Consider the following 21194-nt stretch of genomic DNA (forward strand, 5'->3'; position numbering starts at 1 on the left):
GTGAGACTAGAAAAATTAAAACCAGTTTATTTTTGTTAATATGATTATATTTTGAGTTTGTTTTGAGGTTTTAGTAGTATTATTTTACATTTTTTTGAATCTTTGGAAACAAGTGTGATATTTTTTTTAGTTTATGACAAGTTTGGTTGTTCTAATCAATAAAAGTTTATTTCTTTTTTGAAATATGACAGTTTTCATTGTGCCTGTTGCCAAATGTTCTAATATACCCTTAAAGTAAGAGCAATGGAACAGATAAGTCAAAACCGCAAATGATTTATGCGATTTTTTTGGAAGCCGTCTATTATAAACCAGTCAAGCGACTTGGCTTATTGTACGTCGTCCATTTATTCATGACAATCATTCCTCTCTCTTCGTAAACCATCTATTGTCCATCTATTCCTGAATCAAAGTCTCTCCCAGTTGCTTCCATCTTTCTCCATCGTGCGACAGTCTAATCCAGTGGCGACTGGTCAGGGTCGGCAGTGCCGACCCACACATTGATGGACACATTATAGATTTTTTTTTAAATATTTAAGTTAATCAGAGTTGATGATATTCATTTCTGTGAAATAAAAAAAATATCTGTGAGATAATACAGACTAAATTTTATTCATTGTTTTTAAAAGAATTCCATCGATGCGATACGTTAAGTGATCCCTGCGCGCTGTGCGTAACTTTTCAAATTAATGATTCTAGCCATGCACCAGATTGCGATTGTGTGAATTCTTATAAGGCCCGCTTCGGCAAGCCGTCCCCAGATTGACCATGTGCTTGTTATAAGAAGCTATGGAATATTAGCCGATAGGCAACCAATTATACATTCCCCCTATTTATTTGAATGGCAAGTACGGCAGATAAACAATCTGCCGAGCGGTGATCTGCAAACGGCAATAAGACACGTACCTATAGACCAGGGCGCATCTGTAAAAATATTAGTACATTAATTTGGACGTTGAGAGGTGACTCATATTTGTTTGCAGAAATTGCTTGAAAATAACTCATATAATAATAGAGTTGTGACTGCATAGCTTCACTGAGGAGGCATGAGAATGCTGAAATAGTTATATGGAGATGGTGGTCCAACTCTGAATCGAATATAAACAAAAACTGCCTTTATTTTTTTCATATAATAATATTTGAGTCCCACTCAAAAAGGTCCGGAACATTGTTTAAATAATCAAAATATAAAAAAAAATGAAGGAAAAATTCGATTTTTTTCTTCATTTTTTGATTATAACTTTAAAAGTATTAATTTTCAAGAAAAGTTGCACTGGCATAAAAGTTTCGTAATTAAATTTCCTACAATATAGGGTTAGTTGAAAAATTTTAAAAATTGTCACCTTTGTTGCAAAATAGCAATAATTGCGAAAAAATCATAAAAAACAAGTACTTATTCGCATTTTACGTTTTTCAACCATTTATGCTACACTTAGGACCTTCATAATTTTACCCAGAAAAACTATATCATATAATAAAACAATACTGTGAATTTCATTAAGATCGGTTCAATAGATTTTGCAAAATAAATTTTGCAATCCAGCTTTCGCAAAAAAATTCATTTTTTCAAATTGTTGCAGAACTGAAAATAAAGCAGACAGCAAGTTGAATTTATTTTTACGTATAGAAGAATACTGTACCTTTCTTCTATATGTAAAAAAAAATTCAACTTGCTATCTGCTTTATTGTCAATACTGCAACATTTTGAAAAAATTAATTTTTTTTGCAAGAGATGGATTGCAAAATTTATTTTGCAAAATCTATTGAATCGATCTTAATGAAATTTACAGTATTGTTTTATTATATCATAAAGGTTTTCTGGTTAAAATATGAAGGTTGTAAGCGTAGCATAAATGGTTGAAAAACGTAAAATGCAAATACTGGTTTTTATGTTTTTTTCGCAATTATTGCTGTTTTGCAACAAGGATGACACTCTTTAAAATTATTAACCAATCCTATATTGTAGGAAATTTAATTACGCAACTTTTATGTCAGTGTAACTTTTCTCAGAAGTGAATACTTCGAAAGTTAAAATCAAAAAACGAAGAAAAAAGTCGAATTTTTTCTTCATTTTTTGACATTTTGATTATTTAAACAATGTTCCGGACCTTTTTGAGTGGAAGGATAAGTCAATTATTATTTCCAAAGAATTTTCAAAACATCTATCAAGTTCATTAAAAATTATCCATCATTCTTTAATCAAATTTTAGAAAATGGATAACAGTTTTATATGCTGATCTAAATATTTTCGGAAGGTGGGATAAGCTACAAAATATGTTTAATTTTATATACTGCAATTCATTAGGTATAACAAACTGTTCCCGAAATTAATAAATTATTGTGCTCAAATGTGGGCAAATTCTTCCTCAAATGAACGGGATTTCGCTTGTCTCAAAAGAGTCAAAACGTATTGTCGAAACACCATGAAACGAGAGAATGTCAAACTTGTCTCAAATGTCAATAGAAAAAAACTTTTAAAACCTCTCCAAAACAATAATAAATTTTACAATGACGTTATAACCCATTTTGCTACTTCGAAACAACATAGACTAGAGTTAATTTATAAACAGGTTTAGGTTCTAAATTTATAGGAAAAAATAAAAAAAAAACAAAAAAATAAATAAAAAATAAAAAAAAACAAAAACCAAAAATCTTCTATGAAATTGAAGCCTTTTAATTAGATGGCATACCTATCTGAGGAGAGAAAACCTTGCCGACCCTGTCCCTAAAGCCACGAGCCGCCACTGGTCTAATCTACTACTTGCCTGCCACTGCTCTTATGACATCTACCCATATCTTTTGAGGTCATCCCATGCTTCTTGTTGCCCTTCCTGATCTCCATTCTAAGATTCTCCGTGTCCACCTGATATAATATCTTGCTATGTGACCGGCCCAGCGCCATTTCATTTTTGTTAGTTCTTTCACGATATCCCTGATCTTCGTTCTGTGCATCTTCCATTCCAAGCATCTTTCGTTCCGTTACACTTTGCGTTGTTTCTAGTTTTTTAGCAGATTTCCTGTTAAGAGCTACGGTCGTTGAGTAAGGGTTTGTACCTACAAGTAAGGGTTTGTAGCTGTAGGTATAAACTGCTAATTCCTGTTTTTAAACTAGGAGGAGTAAACTCAAAAGACATATTCACACCCAATAATGTCACTAGAAAAATCACCAGATTCATCTTCTTTTTTGGTTGATCATGTCGCCCTTAGACGGTAATCCATAAATATTTTATTATACACTGAGAGGCACAAAAAATGGCCACCCCACAAAATGGGTAATTTTTGATGTCGTGAATTTTCTAAATCTGTTGTCCGATTTAAGTGATTATTTTAACATTTTATATTTAGACAGGTAAATGATCATTGTATACCGGGTGTACCAATCAAACTGTGTCTTATTCTCAAAGTTCACCACACCCTGTGTAATATTCTAGCATTTATAAAATATTGAAATTAAAACCCAACTATAGCCGCAGGTTTTCTTAACATTCTGTTTTTTGATTTATTCGCTTATGTTGGATAATAAAAAAGTTAGGTACTTTAACAACTAGCCATGTTCTTCATTAATACAGGGTGTTTCTAAATAAGTGCGACAAACTTTAAGGGGCAAATCTGCATAAAAAAATAATGGCCGTTTGCTTTATAAACACATGACGGCAAATGCTTCGTTTCCGAGATACTGGATGTTGAATTATTTTCTTACAAACTGACGATTTATTTATTGCTCTAAAACCGGTTGAGATATGTACATGAAATTTGGTAGGTTTTAAGATACAGTTATTGCACATTTTTTGACATGCAATTAAGGATTTTATATTCTCCATTGGCGCGCATACGGGTAATATGACGGGTAATATTACCCGCATGCACGCCAATGGTGAATATAAAATTCTTAGTTGTATGTCAAAAAATGTGCAATAACTGTATCTTAAAACCTACCAAATTTCATTTGCATATCTCAACCGATTTTAGAGCAATAAATAAATCGTCAGTTTGTAAGAAAATAATTCAACATCCAGTATCTCGGAAACGAAGCATTTGCCGACATGTGTTTATAAAGCAAACTGCCATTATTTTTTATGCAGATTTGCCCCTTAAAGTTTGTCGCACTTATTTAGAAACACCCTGTATTAATGAAGAACATGGCTAGTTGTTAAAGTACCTAACTTTTTTATTATCCAACATAAGTGAATAAATCAAAAAACAGAATGTTAAGAAAACCTGCGGCTATAGTTGGGTTTTAATTTCAATATTTTATAAATGCTAGAATATTACACAGGGTGTGGTGAACTTTGAGAATAAGACACAGTTTGATTGGTACACCCGGTATACAATGATCATTTACCTGTCTAGCAATAATTTTATTACTGCGATATTGTTAAAGAATAAGGCTATAAAATGTTAAAATAATCACTTAAATCGGACAACAGATTTAGAAAATTCACGACATCAAAAATTACTCATTTTGTGGGGTGGCCATTTTTTGTGCCGCTCAGTGTACTAATATGTCGCTAAAGAGTTCTAAAAACAAGTGTTTTTTCTATCATCATCATTATTCTCTTTGCCTTATCCCTATGAGGGGTCGGCTTCCCTAATTGCATTTCTCCATACAATTCTATCTTAGTCCTCCCTAATCGTCTCCCCCCACGTCTTCTTTGGTCTTCCTCTCCTACTTCTTCCAGGAATCTGCACTTCAGCAATTCTTCGTATTGGGTGATTAGTGATAAAATTGTGTAGTGTTATAATGAGATTTTAAAGAATTTAAATAAACGACAGATTTTTATTCAATTTATTTTATAAATTATATATTATTTTTAAATAATTACATAGCCCAAACTCTTACGTAGTCAACTTTAAGGTGCGAATCATGGGAATTCAAATTTCAAGTTCATTTCCAATCAAATTATGTTGGCGATAAAATTTTGTATGCACCACGTCAGTAAAGACTTTATCGAACTCGTCTGTTACTCGCCTCGCTCGCTACGCTCGCTCTTCTCGTAATATCAAGACTCGTTCGATAAAGAGTCACTTTACTGACTTGGTACATAAACAACTGTTATTTACTACATACAATTGTTTACCTTTTAATAACGTAACCTCAGTCTTAATTTTTCTTCTTATAACTTTTTTGGGCTCTGGTCTTGACAATTATCCAGCAACCAGGACTAATGCAATTGGCCAATACAATTGAGGGGTCTAGATGCAAAACCGGACATTTCCACTTTTTGGTCAAAATTGGTTGTATACACCTCTGTAATCTGTGATTAAAGATCCATATATTAACAATTTGATAAAGAGCAAAATTGGACAGTTCCTAGTAGTAATTCACTGTGAAAGAATTGGTTCAGATGCAAAAGTGGACTTTTCCTCCAATTTGAGATAGGGAACAGTAAAGTTGTAAATTGTTTTTTTCAGTTTACTCGGAATGACATAAAGTGGAAATGTCCGGTTTTGAATCTAGACCCCTCAATTAAAAGTGCGAAAAAAGTTGCTGAGCTATGAAACCAGGTGTCGCTTTTCCGAACTTGCACGGTCACAATACCGGTCTAGTGGATTGGTAGTATACATGTTTGGAATCACTTGATAACCTCCAAAAAATGTTTGCCCCTTCAATCTAATGCCTGGCAGTTATGCAAAATAGTGTTTCAGGTTCTCTGCTACAGTGTCTGTAGCTGTCACCATGAGACAGTCCCATTGTGTGCAGGTGCCCCTTGTCTGGCGCACGTCATGCGCGTCTAGTAAAGAAGTCTCTTATGGTTCTGTTTTATGCAATGGAGAAATATTTAATTAACCAAATAAATTTAGCAGAGGGTTCAAAAGGACTTAAACATGAACAAATTAACCCTTGATGAGTAGTCTAGATTGACATTTACTATTACTGCTGATTAGTTGCTCTGTTTATATTTCTTATTCTTTGTTTTAAATCAAATGCCTTGTGTTGATATTTTTATCTTTGTAAGTGGATTACTTGTGATTTTAAAGCACAAATTTTTAATAGTTATGTCACTAGAGGAACACAGAGTGAATAGATATTTTTACGATGCTCTTAAAAGCTAAAATATTTAACATAGCATATAACCAGTACAGGTTGTTACATTTCTACAGTATCATTCATACATTTCGAGTATCATTATCGTATTGGATTATTTCAAAGATTGCATTCTAAGAAATGGTAATAGTTTACCCGCTTATAAATGGTACTAGTTAGAAATTCTAGCAATAAATTGTTATGTCTATCTTAGACTATTAGTAGAGTTCGGATTAAAAAGCATAAAGAAACGCAAGAAAAGCGCTTAAAAAGCATAACGATTTTATAAAAAAAAGCATGAAAATAACCATATACATTTTGACAAACTATTTTTTTAAGAAAATATGTATAATTATCTCTAGGCTTAGCTTAAGAACTAGCAAAGACCTATTATAAATTTAAAAATAAAATAGATTAAACAAAAAAAAATACATAACTGAAACAAAAATGCTTCAACTAATTGCGTTTCTCCAAATATTTTATTGTTTCAATCACAGAACAAAAATTGCTTTTAATAAAAGTAAGATTGTTTTGTAATTCTGTTTCACCTAAAACATCCTTACAATCTTTTATCGATTTGCTAGTTACATCTTTAAGTTCCAATACGAAGCTTTTAAAATTTTCGAAAAATTCGGCGTAGTATAAAGCTGCATCTAACCATCTACCCCACCGAGTTAAAACTGGTTCAGGTGGTAATGGAGTGTTGGGGAATAGGTCTCTAAAAAGTTGCACCCTTAAAGGAGCTTTAATGATTTTTTTTCCATTTTTTATCAACTCATTAACAAGTGGAAATTGCAGCCGTATAGTCTCAGCAACGCGATTCAGGCCGTGTACTAGACACGTACAGTGAATTAGATTTGGATAAAACACTTTAAGGCCCGTGTTCATAGTCGGTACTCAAGTCAGCGTCGATGCTTAAGGTCGACCTTGAAAAAATTTGTATACAAATTTGTATAAGAATTTGTTCAAGGTCGGACTTGAGCATCGACTCAGACTTGAGTCTCGACTATGAATACGGGCCTAAGATTTGATGCTGTTTTGATCATATTATATGGTGTAGCGTCGAAAAGCATGAATAATCTCTTTCTCATAGGCACTTTTCAGTGCGTCACAGTTTTTCGATTTATTTCTAACGCATTAAGTTAGAAGTGACAGAAAAAAACGTACTTCCGTGATTACAGTCATTTCTAACATTTATTCTAGCTGTTGATAGATGGCGCTATAATCGAACAAAAAATGATTTACGAATTATATATACGACTATAATCTGTACAATTTATTAGACTATACAAATCAAAGAAAATACCATTTTATAAATTCAGTAAACACAATTCATTTGTTTTTATACCAAATTGCAAATAAAAGGATTATACTGCCTTTACATATTTGGCTGATTACGACTCTGACAACTGTCACTGTCAGATTTAACTAAAATGTCATGTTATAAATGTGTATTATCACGGACTTACCTGTTTTTTTCTCTCACTTGTGACGCACTGAAAAATGCCTGTGAAAAGGACCATAGATTAAATTAGCAACGTACCTTCCACAAATATACGTAGTCTTGTCCACAGCAAACCAGATGTTGTTTCCCACTAGTGTTTTTACTTTTTTTCTGGTGTTCTTGTAAACGTAGTTAATAGCTATTTGTATAACAAGGGGGCAAAGTGCTACCTTTCCTCCCGAGAATGAAGTTTACTGCCCGACGCGTAGCGGAGGGCAGTAATCATTCAAGGGAGGAAAAGCACTTTACTCCCATGTTATACATATGATTTTTCCACATTCCTCAAATAAGTCATTTTTTCATTTTTAAATAATTTATTTATGTAACTAACAAAATTTATTAGAGAACTAAAACTAACAAGTAGGTACAGTAGAGCTGTCAAATATACGTCAGATTATTAATGTAAACATTGTTAAACCAAAATAACAATTTACTGTTTTTTACCATTATGAAAAATACAAGGTGTTTTATAAATAAACGTTAAAATGTATAGATACTTACGTAATAGAATTAAAATGTATAGATACTTACGTAATAGCAAATAGAATATTGTGTACGGCCTTAATAAGTTATTTCATCAATGACATACCATGACGTCACTTTTACTTTTACTCCCTAGGGCGTAAAAGTCCTTTGTCTCTCTAGGGAGACAAAGTACTGTATAGACAAAGTACTGTCTTCGATAGTACTTACTTTTCCAAAAATGATTTAAAACTTTCATTTTGCAATTTATTTAATGGGAGATCAGAGTCCATAATTGCACTACATAGATCAAAATTAAATTTCTGGTGTTCGCAAATGCAAAAATGATAATAGTCTATAAAAAAGCAGCAAATAAGCACAAAAATGCAAAAGAGGCATAAAAATTTAAGAAAAGCAATAAAAGCATAAATAAGTGTCAAAATGACTTATTTTTGCATATTTTGTTCATATTTAAAAAGAAAATAGTCCTACTTGTATTTTACCATAAGTATTATGCTTAGAAATCTCTCCCAAGTCTATTATGCCAGTCAGTCCTATCCATTGCCAACCGTTGCCAGTTTGCTGCGTCTATTTTTCTCCCATCCTCATCTACACCATCCTTCCATCTAAGTTTTGGCCTACCCCTATTTCTACTTCCCACAGGTTGTGACATAAGGATTCTTCTAGGAGAGTTGTTATGCTGTGATCTTGCTAGATGTCCTGCCCATCTTAATCTTCCTATTCTTATAAGAGATACTACGTCTTTACCACCAAATATATGTTTATATCTGTGGTATACCTCGTAGTTGTACCTCCTCCTCCAAATACCATTTTCACAGATGCCACCGAATATTCCTCGGGATCCTTCGTTCAAATATAAGCAGAAGATTTTCATCTGCCTTGGAGATGGTCCATGTCTGCGATCCATATGTCAACACTGGTTGTATAAGGGTTTTGTATATGTTATTTTCGTTTTTTGGCTTAAGTTTCTGCTTCTCATATGTCTACTCAGTTCAAAATAGCATTTGTTCGCTAGGATTATCCTTCGCTTGATTTCTTCCGTCATGACGTTCTCCTTGGTGACCAGGGAGCCTAAGTATGTGAATTTGTCCACCACTTCAAAGGTAGAGTTATTAACAGTGAATTGGTGACCGATGTTTCTGGCTCTATTGTTGGGTGTTGATGCCATCATCATAGTTTTCTCCTCGTTTACTTTCAGGCCCATATTTTTTGAGGCATTTGAGAAGGTGGTATATATTTATTCTAGTTTGCGTGTTGTGCGGGCAACTAGGTCCACGTCATCTGCATATGCCAAAATTTGGGATGATTTATTAAAAATATTTCCTCTGTTGTCTATTCGTGCATTTCTGACCGCCTTTTCCAGAGCTATGTTGAATAGGAGACAATCCAGCGCATCTCCCTGTCGCAGCCCAACATTTGTTTCAAACGCCTGTGATTGTTCGCCCTGTATTTTCGACTTTGCAAACGACTTTACGCATTGTAGCCTTAACCAATCTTATCAGTTTATCAGGGATGTGGAATTCATCCATGGCTTCCTACAATTTATTTCGTAGGACACTATCATAGGCCGATTTAAAATCTACGAAAAGATGGTATGTGTCGATATTGAATTCATTGGTTTTTTTCCAGTATTTGCCTTAGCACAAAGATCTGGTCTGTTGTTGATCGACCAGGCCTAAAACCACTTTGATATTCTCCAAGCAGCCCCTCTGAATGTGCACTTAGGCGACCATATAAGATACTCGAAAATATTTTGTAAGCTGTATTAAGGAGGGTTATTCTCCTATAGTTTCTACATTCCAATTGATCACCCTTTTTGTGTAGCGGGCAAACGATTCCAATACTCTTCCGGGATTTGTTCCTCATTCCAGGCTCTCAGTATTATTTTATATATTTGATTAGTCAGAGTAGCGCCTCCACATTTAATAAGTTCTGGGGATATACCATCACTTCCTGGAGATTTATTATTTTTTAGGTGTTTTATTGCATCCCGTACTTCTTGAATTGGTGGAGGCTCTAATGGTGTATTGTTGGTTGCTCTTGGGTTTGGTTGATTTGGATCTTCTACTTCGATGGTAAGTAGTTCTTTATAGTGTTCCACCCACCTTTTTAATATTTCTTGTTTTGTATTGAGTATGTGCCCCTACTTATCCTTACATAGTCTTAGCCTTTGTTTGAATTCCTTTCTTGCATTATTCAGAGTTTTATAGAATTTGCTTGTTTGATTTTTCTGTTTTAATGCCTCAAGTTCTTCCAGTATTCTATTTTCACAAATTCTCTTTCGTTCTTCTATGAATGCTCTTCTCTTCTAAGGTCTTTATATTTTTCTTGTTTTTCTCGGGTTCTTCTTTGCTGCATCTGTTTATATGCATATGTTAGACTAATAATACAGATTATTGCACAATATAAATTTCTGAACATATTTTTATCTAGGTTCATATCCATACAATCAGTACAAAGTTTTGCATTGATTGAACAAATCTGTTGACATATGTTCATAGTTTTTATAACGTTCCAGTTCTTAAGAAATGGTGAATGGCCGCCATTCCGTAAAATTATTTTAAAGAAAATGCCTGTTGCGCGACTGATGGTTACTAGTAGATTTATTTTTAAAAGACCACCGGGTGGTGAATCGTAAAACGGGCCATAGGAAACTCAATGTACAATTTTAAACTGTTGAATTCCTGCTTCCCTAATTATTTTACATCAAAAGTTATGAGAAAATATTTGTAGAGGATTAAAATCTGTATTAAAAACAAAAGTTAAAATTGTTCTACGATTTTAACACACTCCAAAATTTTGAAAAATAATACATTTGCAGCAGTAGGTATGTGTGTAAAGGTTACACCATACGTTACTATTTAACTGACAGTGCGCACACTATTGACTGAATAAAACATCTTTATTATTAATACTTTCTCCTCAACTGAGGATATCTTATCAACTTTATTGTTTTTTAAACAATAACTGATAAAATAAAAATATTGACAGTTCAAATGGTTAATATAAAAACTTCATTGTGACCGAACGCAACCGTTACACACATTATTGCACTGTGTGTGGCCTAACTTTGGCGTAATACTCTGAAAAATGGATTATATTTTTACAAAATTTTGGAGTATGTTTAATTCGTAGTTTAATTTAACAATTTTAACGGTTGTTTTCAATGCAGATTTCAGTCCTCTACAAATAGTTTCTCATGACTTTTGATGTAAAATAATTAGGGAAGCAAAAATTCAACACTTTAGAATTTTACATTGAGTTTCCTATGGCCCGTTTTCCAGTTCGCCACCCGGTATAGCAAAACATGATTCTACTTTTTTACAAGTTACAATATTTATTGGTCGGGCAGAGTAGGTAAATGATTATTTAAAGAATGTTTGTTATAAATTATATTATAATGTTTTAGGTACCCTACGATTTTGCTCAAAATGGTGTCTCCAACAATTATACTCAGTTGAATCGAAGTCCAAAACATAACGAAGATAATGGAACGTTTATAGCTATTCCCAAAAGATATCGGAAAGTTGATGTCAAGTACAATAAGCTTGGTACGGATGATTTTCAATTCGATCATTACAATAAAACGGGATTTTCTGGACTCGAAGCCACTCTTCCTAATTCATATTGCAACAGCATGCTGCAGGTAAGCAGTTTTATTAACCCTAGAACCAAAAGGTGGGGCGCCGGCGACCCTCTCCAGTGCAGCCTCTCTGCAGTCTTACCTATAGAGATCTTTTGCGTATACCTTAATCTAGTTAAACTCTAGGATGTAACGAAGTTGATTAGGCTCCTACGTGACTTGTTTCCTATGTCAGAGGGCGCTAGAGTGACCTCTTCTAGGGATTTTAGTCGTTTATAGAACAGTGCTACGTAGTTGCATATCATATGCATATGAGATGATATCTCAGAGGGTAGTGACCAGTGAGGCCAGCGACCATTGTTATATATTTTTTACTCATTTCGAGAAGGCGGTTTGTTGCAGTAGGCGACGCTTTTATGAGCCTTTACTGGAACAAAATACAATATTTAAACGGCGACGTCTACTGAGAATGGTGGATAAAATAATGGGAGGTGTACGGAACGAGTATGGGAAGTAAACGGAACGTATAGTGAGAATCGAATTTTAATGGGATGTGTATGGAACGGGTATGGAAAGAAAGGTAAAACTTTAGAACAAGTTGAAAACTACAACTATCTTGGCACAATAATTAATCACACAAACGAGTACTCCAAAGAAAACAAAGTTCGAATAGAGAAAGCAAGAACAAACTTCAATATAATGAGAAAGGTACTTTGTGCAAGAGAACTGAAATTAGACTTGAAAGTTAGGTTGGCAAGGTGTTATTTTCTTGACCCTGTTTTACGGGATAGAAGCATGTACACTTAACGCGTCGACTACTAAAAAGTTAGAAGCATTTGAACTGTGGGTGTATAGAAGAATCCTGAAGATATCATGGACCGAGCATATAACAAACAACGAAGTCATGAGAAGAGTCAACAAAAGACTGGAAATATTGGAAACCATCAAGACACGAAAGCTGCAATACCTGGGGCATGTTATGCGTAATGAGAGATACAACATACTTCAATTGATTGATTATACAGGGGAAAATCCAGGTTGATTATACAGGGGAAAATCCAGGGCAAGAGAAGTGTAGGAAGGAGAAGAATCTCATGGTTGCGTAACTTGAGGGAATGGTACGGATGCACATCAACCGAACTATTCAGAGCAGCAGCATCTAAGATTAGAATAGCCATGATGATTGCCAACCTCCGTCGCGGAGATGGCACGTGAAGAAGATGGAAAGAAAATGGAATGTACAGTTAGAATCGACCTTAATTCCGACGCCTAAATGACCGACGCCGAAACGGCAGACGTCAACTTGGCTCGACGCCGAAATGGCCCCGCCGAACCAGAGATATCCTAGATCCGTATGGGGGACGGGACCATGAGACCATTATTAGACCAATCGTTTTGGAGTCATTTTCGGTTTTAGGTCCCAAGTCTTTCCAAATCTCTGGATCAGCCAACAAAGCTCTGGATAAAATTTTTTCAATATGACTATTCTAGGTGAGTTTTTGATCTAGGGTTATCCCCAGATATTCTACTTCTCTGGAACAGTCTAATGTGATGCCATTCATAATTGGAGTCTGTACGTTGTATTTACGTCTCCTTCTGAATGGTATCAAAGTCGTGTCGCTGAGATTGACATTTGAAGCCCTCCTTCGAGTACCAAATTTTGACTTCGTTAAGAGCAGTTTGTATAAGACTAGATATAGTGTGGTAATGCTTGCCTCTAATTGTAACAACTAGGTCATCAGCGTAATCTTGGGTTGTAAAATTACAATCGTTAAACTTAGTAAAGAGGTCATCCACGACCAGAGACCACAGCAGGGGCCATAGTACTCCCCCTCGAGGGCATCCCTTTACTGCCGTCACAGTCACAAGTTCTCTCTCAATACTAGCTGTGATGATTCTGGATTTTAGCATTGACTGGATCCATTGTATTAGTTAAGCTTCAATGCTTCTCTTTACCAGCGCTCTTTTTATGGATTCATATATGAGGTATTATCGAATGCTTCCTCTATGTCAATGACAGCGCAACGAGTTATTTATTATATTTCCAAATCTACGATCTTTTAATCCTGATTTATGGAATAGGAAGGAGTTGTTCTCCTTCGATATAGGATCTCTTCATTGACATATTTGCCGGACTCTTGTAACTAGCCATTCCTTTCTAATGTTTCTGACAGTCGAGACATTTCATTTGATGTGTATATGTGTATTAATTTGACCAATGTAGACTGCTTTTACAAATTTATGAATAATATGAAAACATAGTAGCTCAAAAATATCTATTCAAGTGAGTACTTCGTTTAACAAAAAATATTTTAAAAAAATAAACGTTTTTATAAAGCATAATTCTATTAAAATTTTTAATTCGTATAGTTCATAGCTGTTATAGTTTATTAAGCTTTGTTTTTAAACCAAAAGGAGTAAACTAACAAGACAGATTCACACCCAAGAAAGTCACTAGAAATATCACGAAATACATCTTCTGTTTTGGTTGATCATGTCGGCCTTCGACGGTAATCCATAAATATTATATTATACTAATGGATTCGCGGAAAGAAAAATCCGTTATTGACCTAGTATTAGTACAGAACAGATATAAAAATGAAATAGCGGACGTTCGTGTTAAAAGAGGTTATGAGATCAGCTCGGATCATTTTCTCTTTGAAGCTAAAATAAAGACAAGGAGAGAACAGACATTTAATATTAAAAATGAAGAAAATCGCTACAAATAACGAAGTATTAAAGTATACAAACGTCTGAAAATATTAGGAAAGAATACTGTCGTAAATTAACTGAAGAAATACGAAAAACAAATTGGAAAAATGAGGAGGATATAGAAATATTATGGAATATTTTTAAGGAGCTGGTATATGCAACTGGGAGTAAAGTATGTGGTGTAACGAAAGGAAGATATCTGAAAGGTACAGCTTGGTGGAATGATGACATAAAATTGGAAGTTTCGAAGAAGAAAAAATTGTGGAAAAAGTATATAAGCAATAAAAGTGAAAGTAATTATCAAGAATATAAGGAACAGAGAATACTGGTTAAAAATAAAATTAAAGAAGCTAAGAATCGTCAATGGGAAGAATTTGGAAATAAAATGGAAAGTGATAGTAAGGGTAATGCGAAGTTGCTCTATAGGACCCTAAAATATCTAAGACAAAAGAAATCAAACGGAGTAACAGGTTTAGAGGACAAAGATGGTAACATATTATTAAAAAATGAAGAGATTACCGGAAGATGGCGGGAACATTTTATGGAATTATTAATGGGAGACAACAACGAAATAGAGAATGACAGGGAGGAGTACAATTTAAATGAACAACAAGATGATGATGACATAACATACGAAGAATACAGGGAAGCAATTTTAAAATTAAAAAATGGCAAGGCTGCAGGACACGATAATATTAAGGCTGAGCTAATTAAATATATGGAAGGAGAAGGATTACAATTACTATGGGCCATTCCACGAACATACGCCTGTTTTCTATTATGTACTTCGACAACGAATATTTTACTGTGCAACATAAGTACGAAAGTAAATGGCGCTAATAATTATTCCAATAAACAACAATATAATTTGCAATTTACTTTCGTTCTTCTTATTTTGCACAGTAAAATATTCGTTGTCGAACTAATCCAAAACAGGCGTATGTTCGTGGAATAGGGTATATGGAAGATCATAAGGAGCTGTTGGCGTACTGGATGCATACCTAGAGATTGGACTCTTGCAACTATTCTACCATTACACAAAAAAAGGTGATAAACATAAGTGTTCTAACTACAGGGCAATATCATTGTTGGTAGTTGCTAGTAAAATCTACGAAATAATACTAGAGAAAAAGCTGCGAGAAAATATCGAGGCCACACTGGATGACAGCCAATGCGGCTTTAGGCCAGGGCTAGGTACAACCTATCTCATATTCACGGTGAGACAGTTATCAGAAAAAGCCCTAGAGCATAACAGTAAGTTGTTTCTATGTTTTGTGGACTTGAAAAAGCATTTGATCGGGCGCCACGTAACAAGATCTGGGAAATAATAAACCGTAGAAATGTGAAACCGAAGTTAATCCAAGCAATAAAGAGTATATATAAATGTACACGTAATAATGTAAGAACGAACAATCACTCGTCTCTAGAATTCTACACAAGGACAGGTGTAAGACAAGGTGGTGTTCTGAGTCCTTTGTTATTCATCACTCTAATGGACGAAATTGCAAAAGAATGCAGGGGTAAGGTAAAAAGAACTAGGGTTGGGGTGTATAAACTGCAACAAGTTTACGTGTCAGAGTTGATATATGCCGACGACCTGGTAATTGTGGCAAAATCAGAAAAAGACAAGTGAATGTGAATGTTTGGAATGAAGCCTTTAAGAAATTTGGGATGAAAATAAATATTGAAAAAACAGAAGCTTTAGTAATATCGAAAATTCAAGAAAATATAAATGTAAAGCTGAATAATGAGACCATTACACAAGTAGAGGACTTCAAGTATCTAGGATTAGCAATAAATGGGCAAGGAAATATAAATCAGAAATAAACAGCAGGGTAATGAGTGCAACAAAATTATACTATGCACTAAATAAAAGTTTTATTAGGAAGAAAGAAGCAAGCCTGAAAACAAAAATGAAAGTATTTCAAACTGTATACGAGCCGGTGCTACTCTACGGTAGTGAAACGTGGACAGTGAATGACAACATCCGTAGTAAAATTCAAGCATGCTAAATGCGATATTTACGTGCGGTATCCGGGGTGACCAGACGTGATGTATAAGAAATGAAGACATACGTGAAAGGTGCGGTGTTGGAAGGACCTTGGACAGACTTGAAACGAAACAGTTATCGTGGTTCGGGCATATGGCGAGAATGAGTGAAGGTAGAACTGTAAAGAGGGTATGGAAAGCTGCGTCTGACAACAGACGACGAAGAGGCAGGCCAGCAAGAACGCGGAATGCAAATATTGGAAAGGCTTGCGTAAAAAGAAATATTGGGTGGAGAGAAGCAGAAAGACTAGCTACTGACCGAAAGGCATGGAGACGTCTGATTTCTCCACTTACCTCGACACGAGACAAGTACAAGAGGACGGCTTAAGTAAGTAAGTACTAATACGTCGCTAAAGAGTTCTAAAAATAACTGTATTTTATATAAAAGTAAACTAAAAACCTACAAATTAAAGGAATAACGCAGAAAATACAAAAAATCGCTGATATAACTTATTTACCTACGAAATGCCAATACTGTCAAAATTTTATAAATGTCATTAGTGTCAAAATTGAATCACAGTGGAGTAAACTTGCCTGAGGTTGGACCAATTACAAACAAGCTTTACGGCGCTGGAAATTTGAATTACTCCTCTTGGTTTAAAAATAGACTATAGTAATATTTTATTTTCTAGGTTTTATATTATACGGAACCATTACGAGCAGCTCTACTAGCCCATCTGTGTATGAAAGAATTTTGTCTTTCCTGTGAACTGGGATTCTTGTTTCATATGCTTTTGACGGCCTCACCCAATCAACCATGTCAACCAGGAAACTTTCTAAGAGCTTTTCGGACAGTCCCTGAAGCATCTGCTCTTAGTTTAATTTTAAGCGATCTTGCTCCCGATGCTAAACAGAAAATTGAACTGTCAGCTTTAATACAGGTAAGAATACAGTTACAATTTTAACATTTGTAATAGTATTGATACATAGAAACAAAAAAAAGATATTAGAACTAGCCCAGTAACTGACGGTTTGGGATTTTGGGGGAAATTTTCAGGGTCAACTCCGAATTGCATGATAATTTGGTATTAGGTTTTACTTACTCTCCAGTTCAAAGTTGAACTTGTGCCGTTGGTTGCTTTTACTTGGGGGGTGAAAATCACCCCTTATCGGGGGTGACAAAACATACGTGCAAGATAAGTCTGGAAATGGATAAACTGACTAATTCTAAGTAACTTTTGTTCTATAGAGTTTTTTTAACTAAATTAATACTTGAGTTAGTTGCCAGTGACAACGTGTATTTTTCAACAAAAAAACACGTTTACAGGCGGTTATTCGCAAATAACTCAAAAAGTAAGTATTTTATCTAAAGAATATTCGTATCGAAAATGTAGCCTCTAAAAAACGAAAAAAATGTGCATTAATGAAGTATTTAAACCCAGTAAAAGCAGAGTTGTAGCTCATGAAAAATACGTTCTTATTCATTAAATTCCAAATCGAATATTTCAACGTGAAATAATTAAAAAATTAAGCAATTTTCGGGAAAGACATTAATTTTTTTTTAAAATGTGTTTTTAAAATTGTTTAAAAAAAGTTTTATTTTTTATAAAAGTTTCTAGCATCAAAACTAAGCAAGTTACGCTCAAAATAAAGTTGGCCACTTTTTTTTGGCAAAAAAAAATCGTGAAAATCTCCGCCTATTTAGTACCCCAAATAAAATTAGTCGTTAGCGCTTTACCATTTACTTTATATGTATGCGTATTATTTATACGATGAGGTGCTTATTTATATTTAGACCGGTTCGAAGTGCTTATTTTTGAATAAATTTAGTTTTATAATAAAAAAACTTTTTTCTAAAAATTTTGAAAAAAAAGACTTAATAAATACTAGCGATACGAAAATTCTCAAATAGTAAAAAATGTAAGTTTTGCTTTTATACATATGCTAGTTTCATTTTGTTTTTCTGATAGACAAAAGTTGGTTAAAATACGGCTGTTCAAAGTTTTCATACACTCGTGATTAGTGACTCGTTCAAGCCCTTTCTACTATAACCCTTTCAAAAATAAGCACTTTAAACCGGTGAAATTTACAGATCATATAAAAAATACTAAAATACATAAGTTAAGTAAATTGTTTGTAAAACGTAACTATAATTTCATTTGGGGCGCTAAATTTTTACTGGAGATTTTCACGATTTTTACCAAAAAAGAGCTAATTTTAATTTAAAGCATAACTGGCTTATTTTTGATGCAAGGAACTTTTATAAATAATAAAAATAAAGCTTTTTTAAACGCTTTTAAAAAGTTTTAATGGGTTTTTCCCGAAACGTGCTTCATTTTTCGTTATTGCACGTTGAAATATTGGATTTGAAATTTGACGAATAATAACGTATTTTTCATTAGCTACAATTTTGCTTTTGCTTGCTCTATATAATTCAAGATTACACAATTTTTTCGTTTTTATTCTATGCTAAATTTTTGCTGAGATTATTTGTTTTCCATAAAATACTTACTTTTTGAGGATTTGTGAAAATCCGCCAGAAAACGTGTTTTCTTTTTGTCGAGATATAAACATTTTCAAGCGCAAATAACTCGAAAATTATTGACTTTTTTTTAAGTCTATAGAACGGAAGTTCCTCGTACCTCGACACCGTAATGTACAAGAGGACGGCTTAAGTAAGTATAAGTAAGAACGGAAGTTGCTTAGTTATTTGCGCTTGAAAATGTTTATTTCTCGACAAAAAAAAACACGTTTTCTGGCGGATTTTCACAAATCCTCAAAAAGTAAGTATTTTATGGGAAACAAATAAGCTCAGCAAAAATTTAGCATAGAATAAAAACGAAAAATTGTGTATTCGTGAAGTATATAGACCCAGCAAAAGCAAAATTGTAGCTAATGAAAAATACGTTATTATTCGTCAAATTTCAAATCCAATATTTCAACGTGCATAGATTATATAAATGGACCTTATAGCAAATTAACGAAGGATCCAACGAAGACACTGGAAAACAAAATATATAGAACTTTATTCAAATTTAAAAATTATCTAACATACTATCAAAGAAAATTAATGACACCTCACTACAGTAAGACACCACATTTTTATGGAGTGCCGAAAATTCATAAAGCGAACATACCACTTAGACCCATTTGTAGTACCATCAATTCTCCTTGTAATGAACTATCAAAATTCTTATTAAACATTCTAAAACCATTTGCTAATAATGATGACACTTTTATAAAAAATACAAAACATTTTTTAAACAAATTATCAACTATTGAATTTAATCCAAATAATATTTTAGTAAGTTTTGACATAAACAGTTTATTTACAAATGTACCATTAGATAAAACTTTAAACATAATCAAAACGAAATTAGAGAATGATAATACATTGGCAACTAGGACAAGACTAAACGTATCAGCTATAATGGAGTTATTGACATTATGTACCAATAATACCTATTTTCAACTAAACAATGAATTCTATAAACAAAATTTTGGTCTAGCAATGGGCTCTTCTTTATCTCCATTATTGGCTAATATATTTATGGAGGATTTCGAAACTAATATTATTTCTAAACAAAATTTAAAACCCACAGTATGGTGGAGATATGTAGATGATGTGTTTTCAATATGGCCTTATAGATCAGAATTGTTGGATACGTTCCTGAATATTATAAACGATCAAGAAGAGACGATAAAATTTACAATGGAAAAGAAATACAATAACAGCCTACCTTTCCTCGATGTTTTGATCTCAAAGAAGGATATTGGATATGAGACTCAAGTGTATAGAAAACCAACACACACCAACAGATATCTCAATTACAAGTCAAATCACAACATCAACGTTAAAAAGGGAATCATTAAATCCTTATATGATAGGGCCAAAATTACTTGTTTTAACGAAAATTCCTTTTTAGCAGAAAAACAATTGTTAACATCTGTTTTATTAAAAAATGATTATCCTTTATCGTTTATAAATAAGGAATTGTCAAGATTGGATCGAATGGAACAGAACAACTTAGAACGGGATCCTACAATATTCACCAGAAATAATACGAGGAAAATATCAATACCATATATAAAAGGACTATCCGAGAAACTTAAAACAATAGGAAATAAATTCAACATTTCAACAACATTCAAAACAACAAACACATTGAGATCTATTCTGTCTAAAACTAAACCTAACAATGATCAAGAAAGAACAAAGAATTGCATTTATAAAATACCTTGTGAATGCGAACAATTTTATTTAGGTGAGACATCAAGACCATTAGACGTTAGAATAAGTGAACATCAATCTTATATTAAAAATAGAGAATTTGAGAGATCTCAAATATGTCAACATGCATGGGATAATGAACATAGAGTTCAGTGGAGAGATTCAAGTATAGTCCTGAAAGAATCAGATAGTAAAAAGAGGAAAATCAAAGAAGCGGCTCTAATTATGCTAAATGAAACCAATTGTGTCGCAAATTCCTCGGTAGAATGCAGTAGGATGTGGTTACCCATACTGAAAGAGGAAGTCAATAGAAAGAAAATACCAAGATTAGTAAGTCAATAATATCGAGCTAGTACATATTTTATATTTTAGTATTACTTATATATCTAGTATTATTTATATTATTTATAATTTAAACATGTTACAAGTCAGAATTTGGTATTATTTTTTGAAAGTAAATTAATGTAAGACCAAATACTTACGATGTCGGGATAGTATCACAGAGTTTTTCCTGGTTTTCCCTTGTGATTTACTATGAAGTCTCTAACGCGAGAATTTTACTGTCGTTGCATTTGGTTGTCTTTTTAAAGACATATCACATGCTATAATTTTTTATGACGGATATTCTTGAGTTGGGGTTGATTTCATGTAATCGAATGAACTAACTATC

The 21194-nt window shown here is 33.5% G+C and overlaps 1 protein-coding gene across 2 annotated transcripts in view; it reads left to right on the forward strand.

Moving 5' to 3' along the window:
* Positions 1 to 21194, forward strand: part of LOC114332067 (PAN2-PAN3 deadenylation complex catalytic subunit PAN2) — a 186631-nt gene that overhangs the window by 72707 nt on the left and 92730 nt on the right. For both annotated transcript variants that reach the window (XM_050650441.1, XM_050650442.1), the window contains 2 exons: positions 11419 to 11655; positions 16986 to 17234. In XM_050650441.1, coding sequence (XP_050506398.1) covers positions 11419 to 11655; positions 16986 to 17234 — 486 coding nt within the window. The remainder of the gene's footprint in view (positions 1 to 11418; positions 11656 to 16985; positions 17235 to 21194) is intronic.

The sequence above is a fragment of the Diabrotica virgifera genome, chromosome 5 (assembly GCF_917563875.1).
Source record: "Diabrotica virgifera virgifera chromosome 5, PGI_DIABVI_V3a".
Lineage (NCBI taxonomy): Eukaryota > Metazoa > Arthropoda > Insecta > Coleoptera > Chrysomelidae > Diabrotica > Diabrotica virgifera.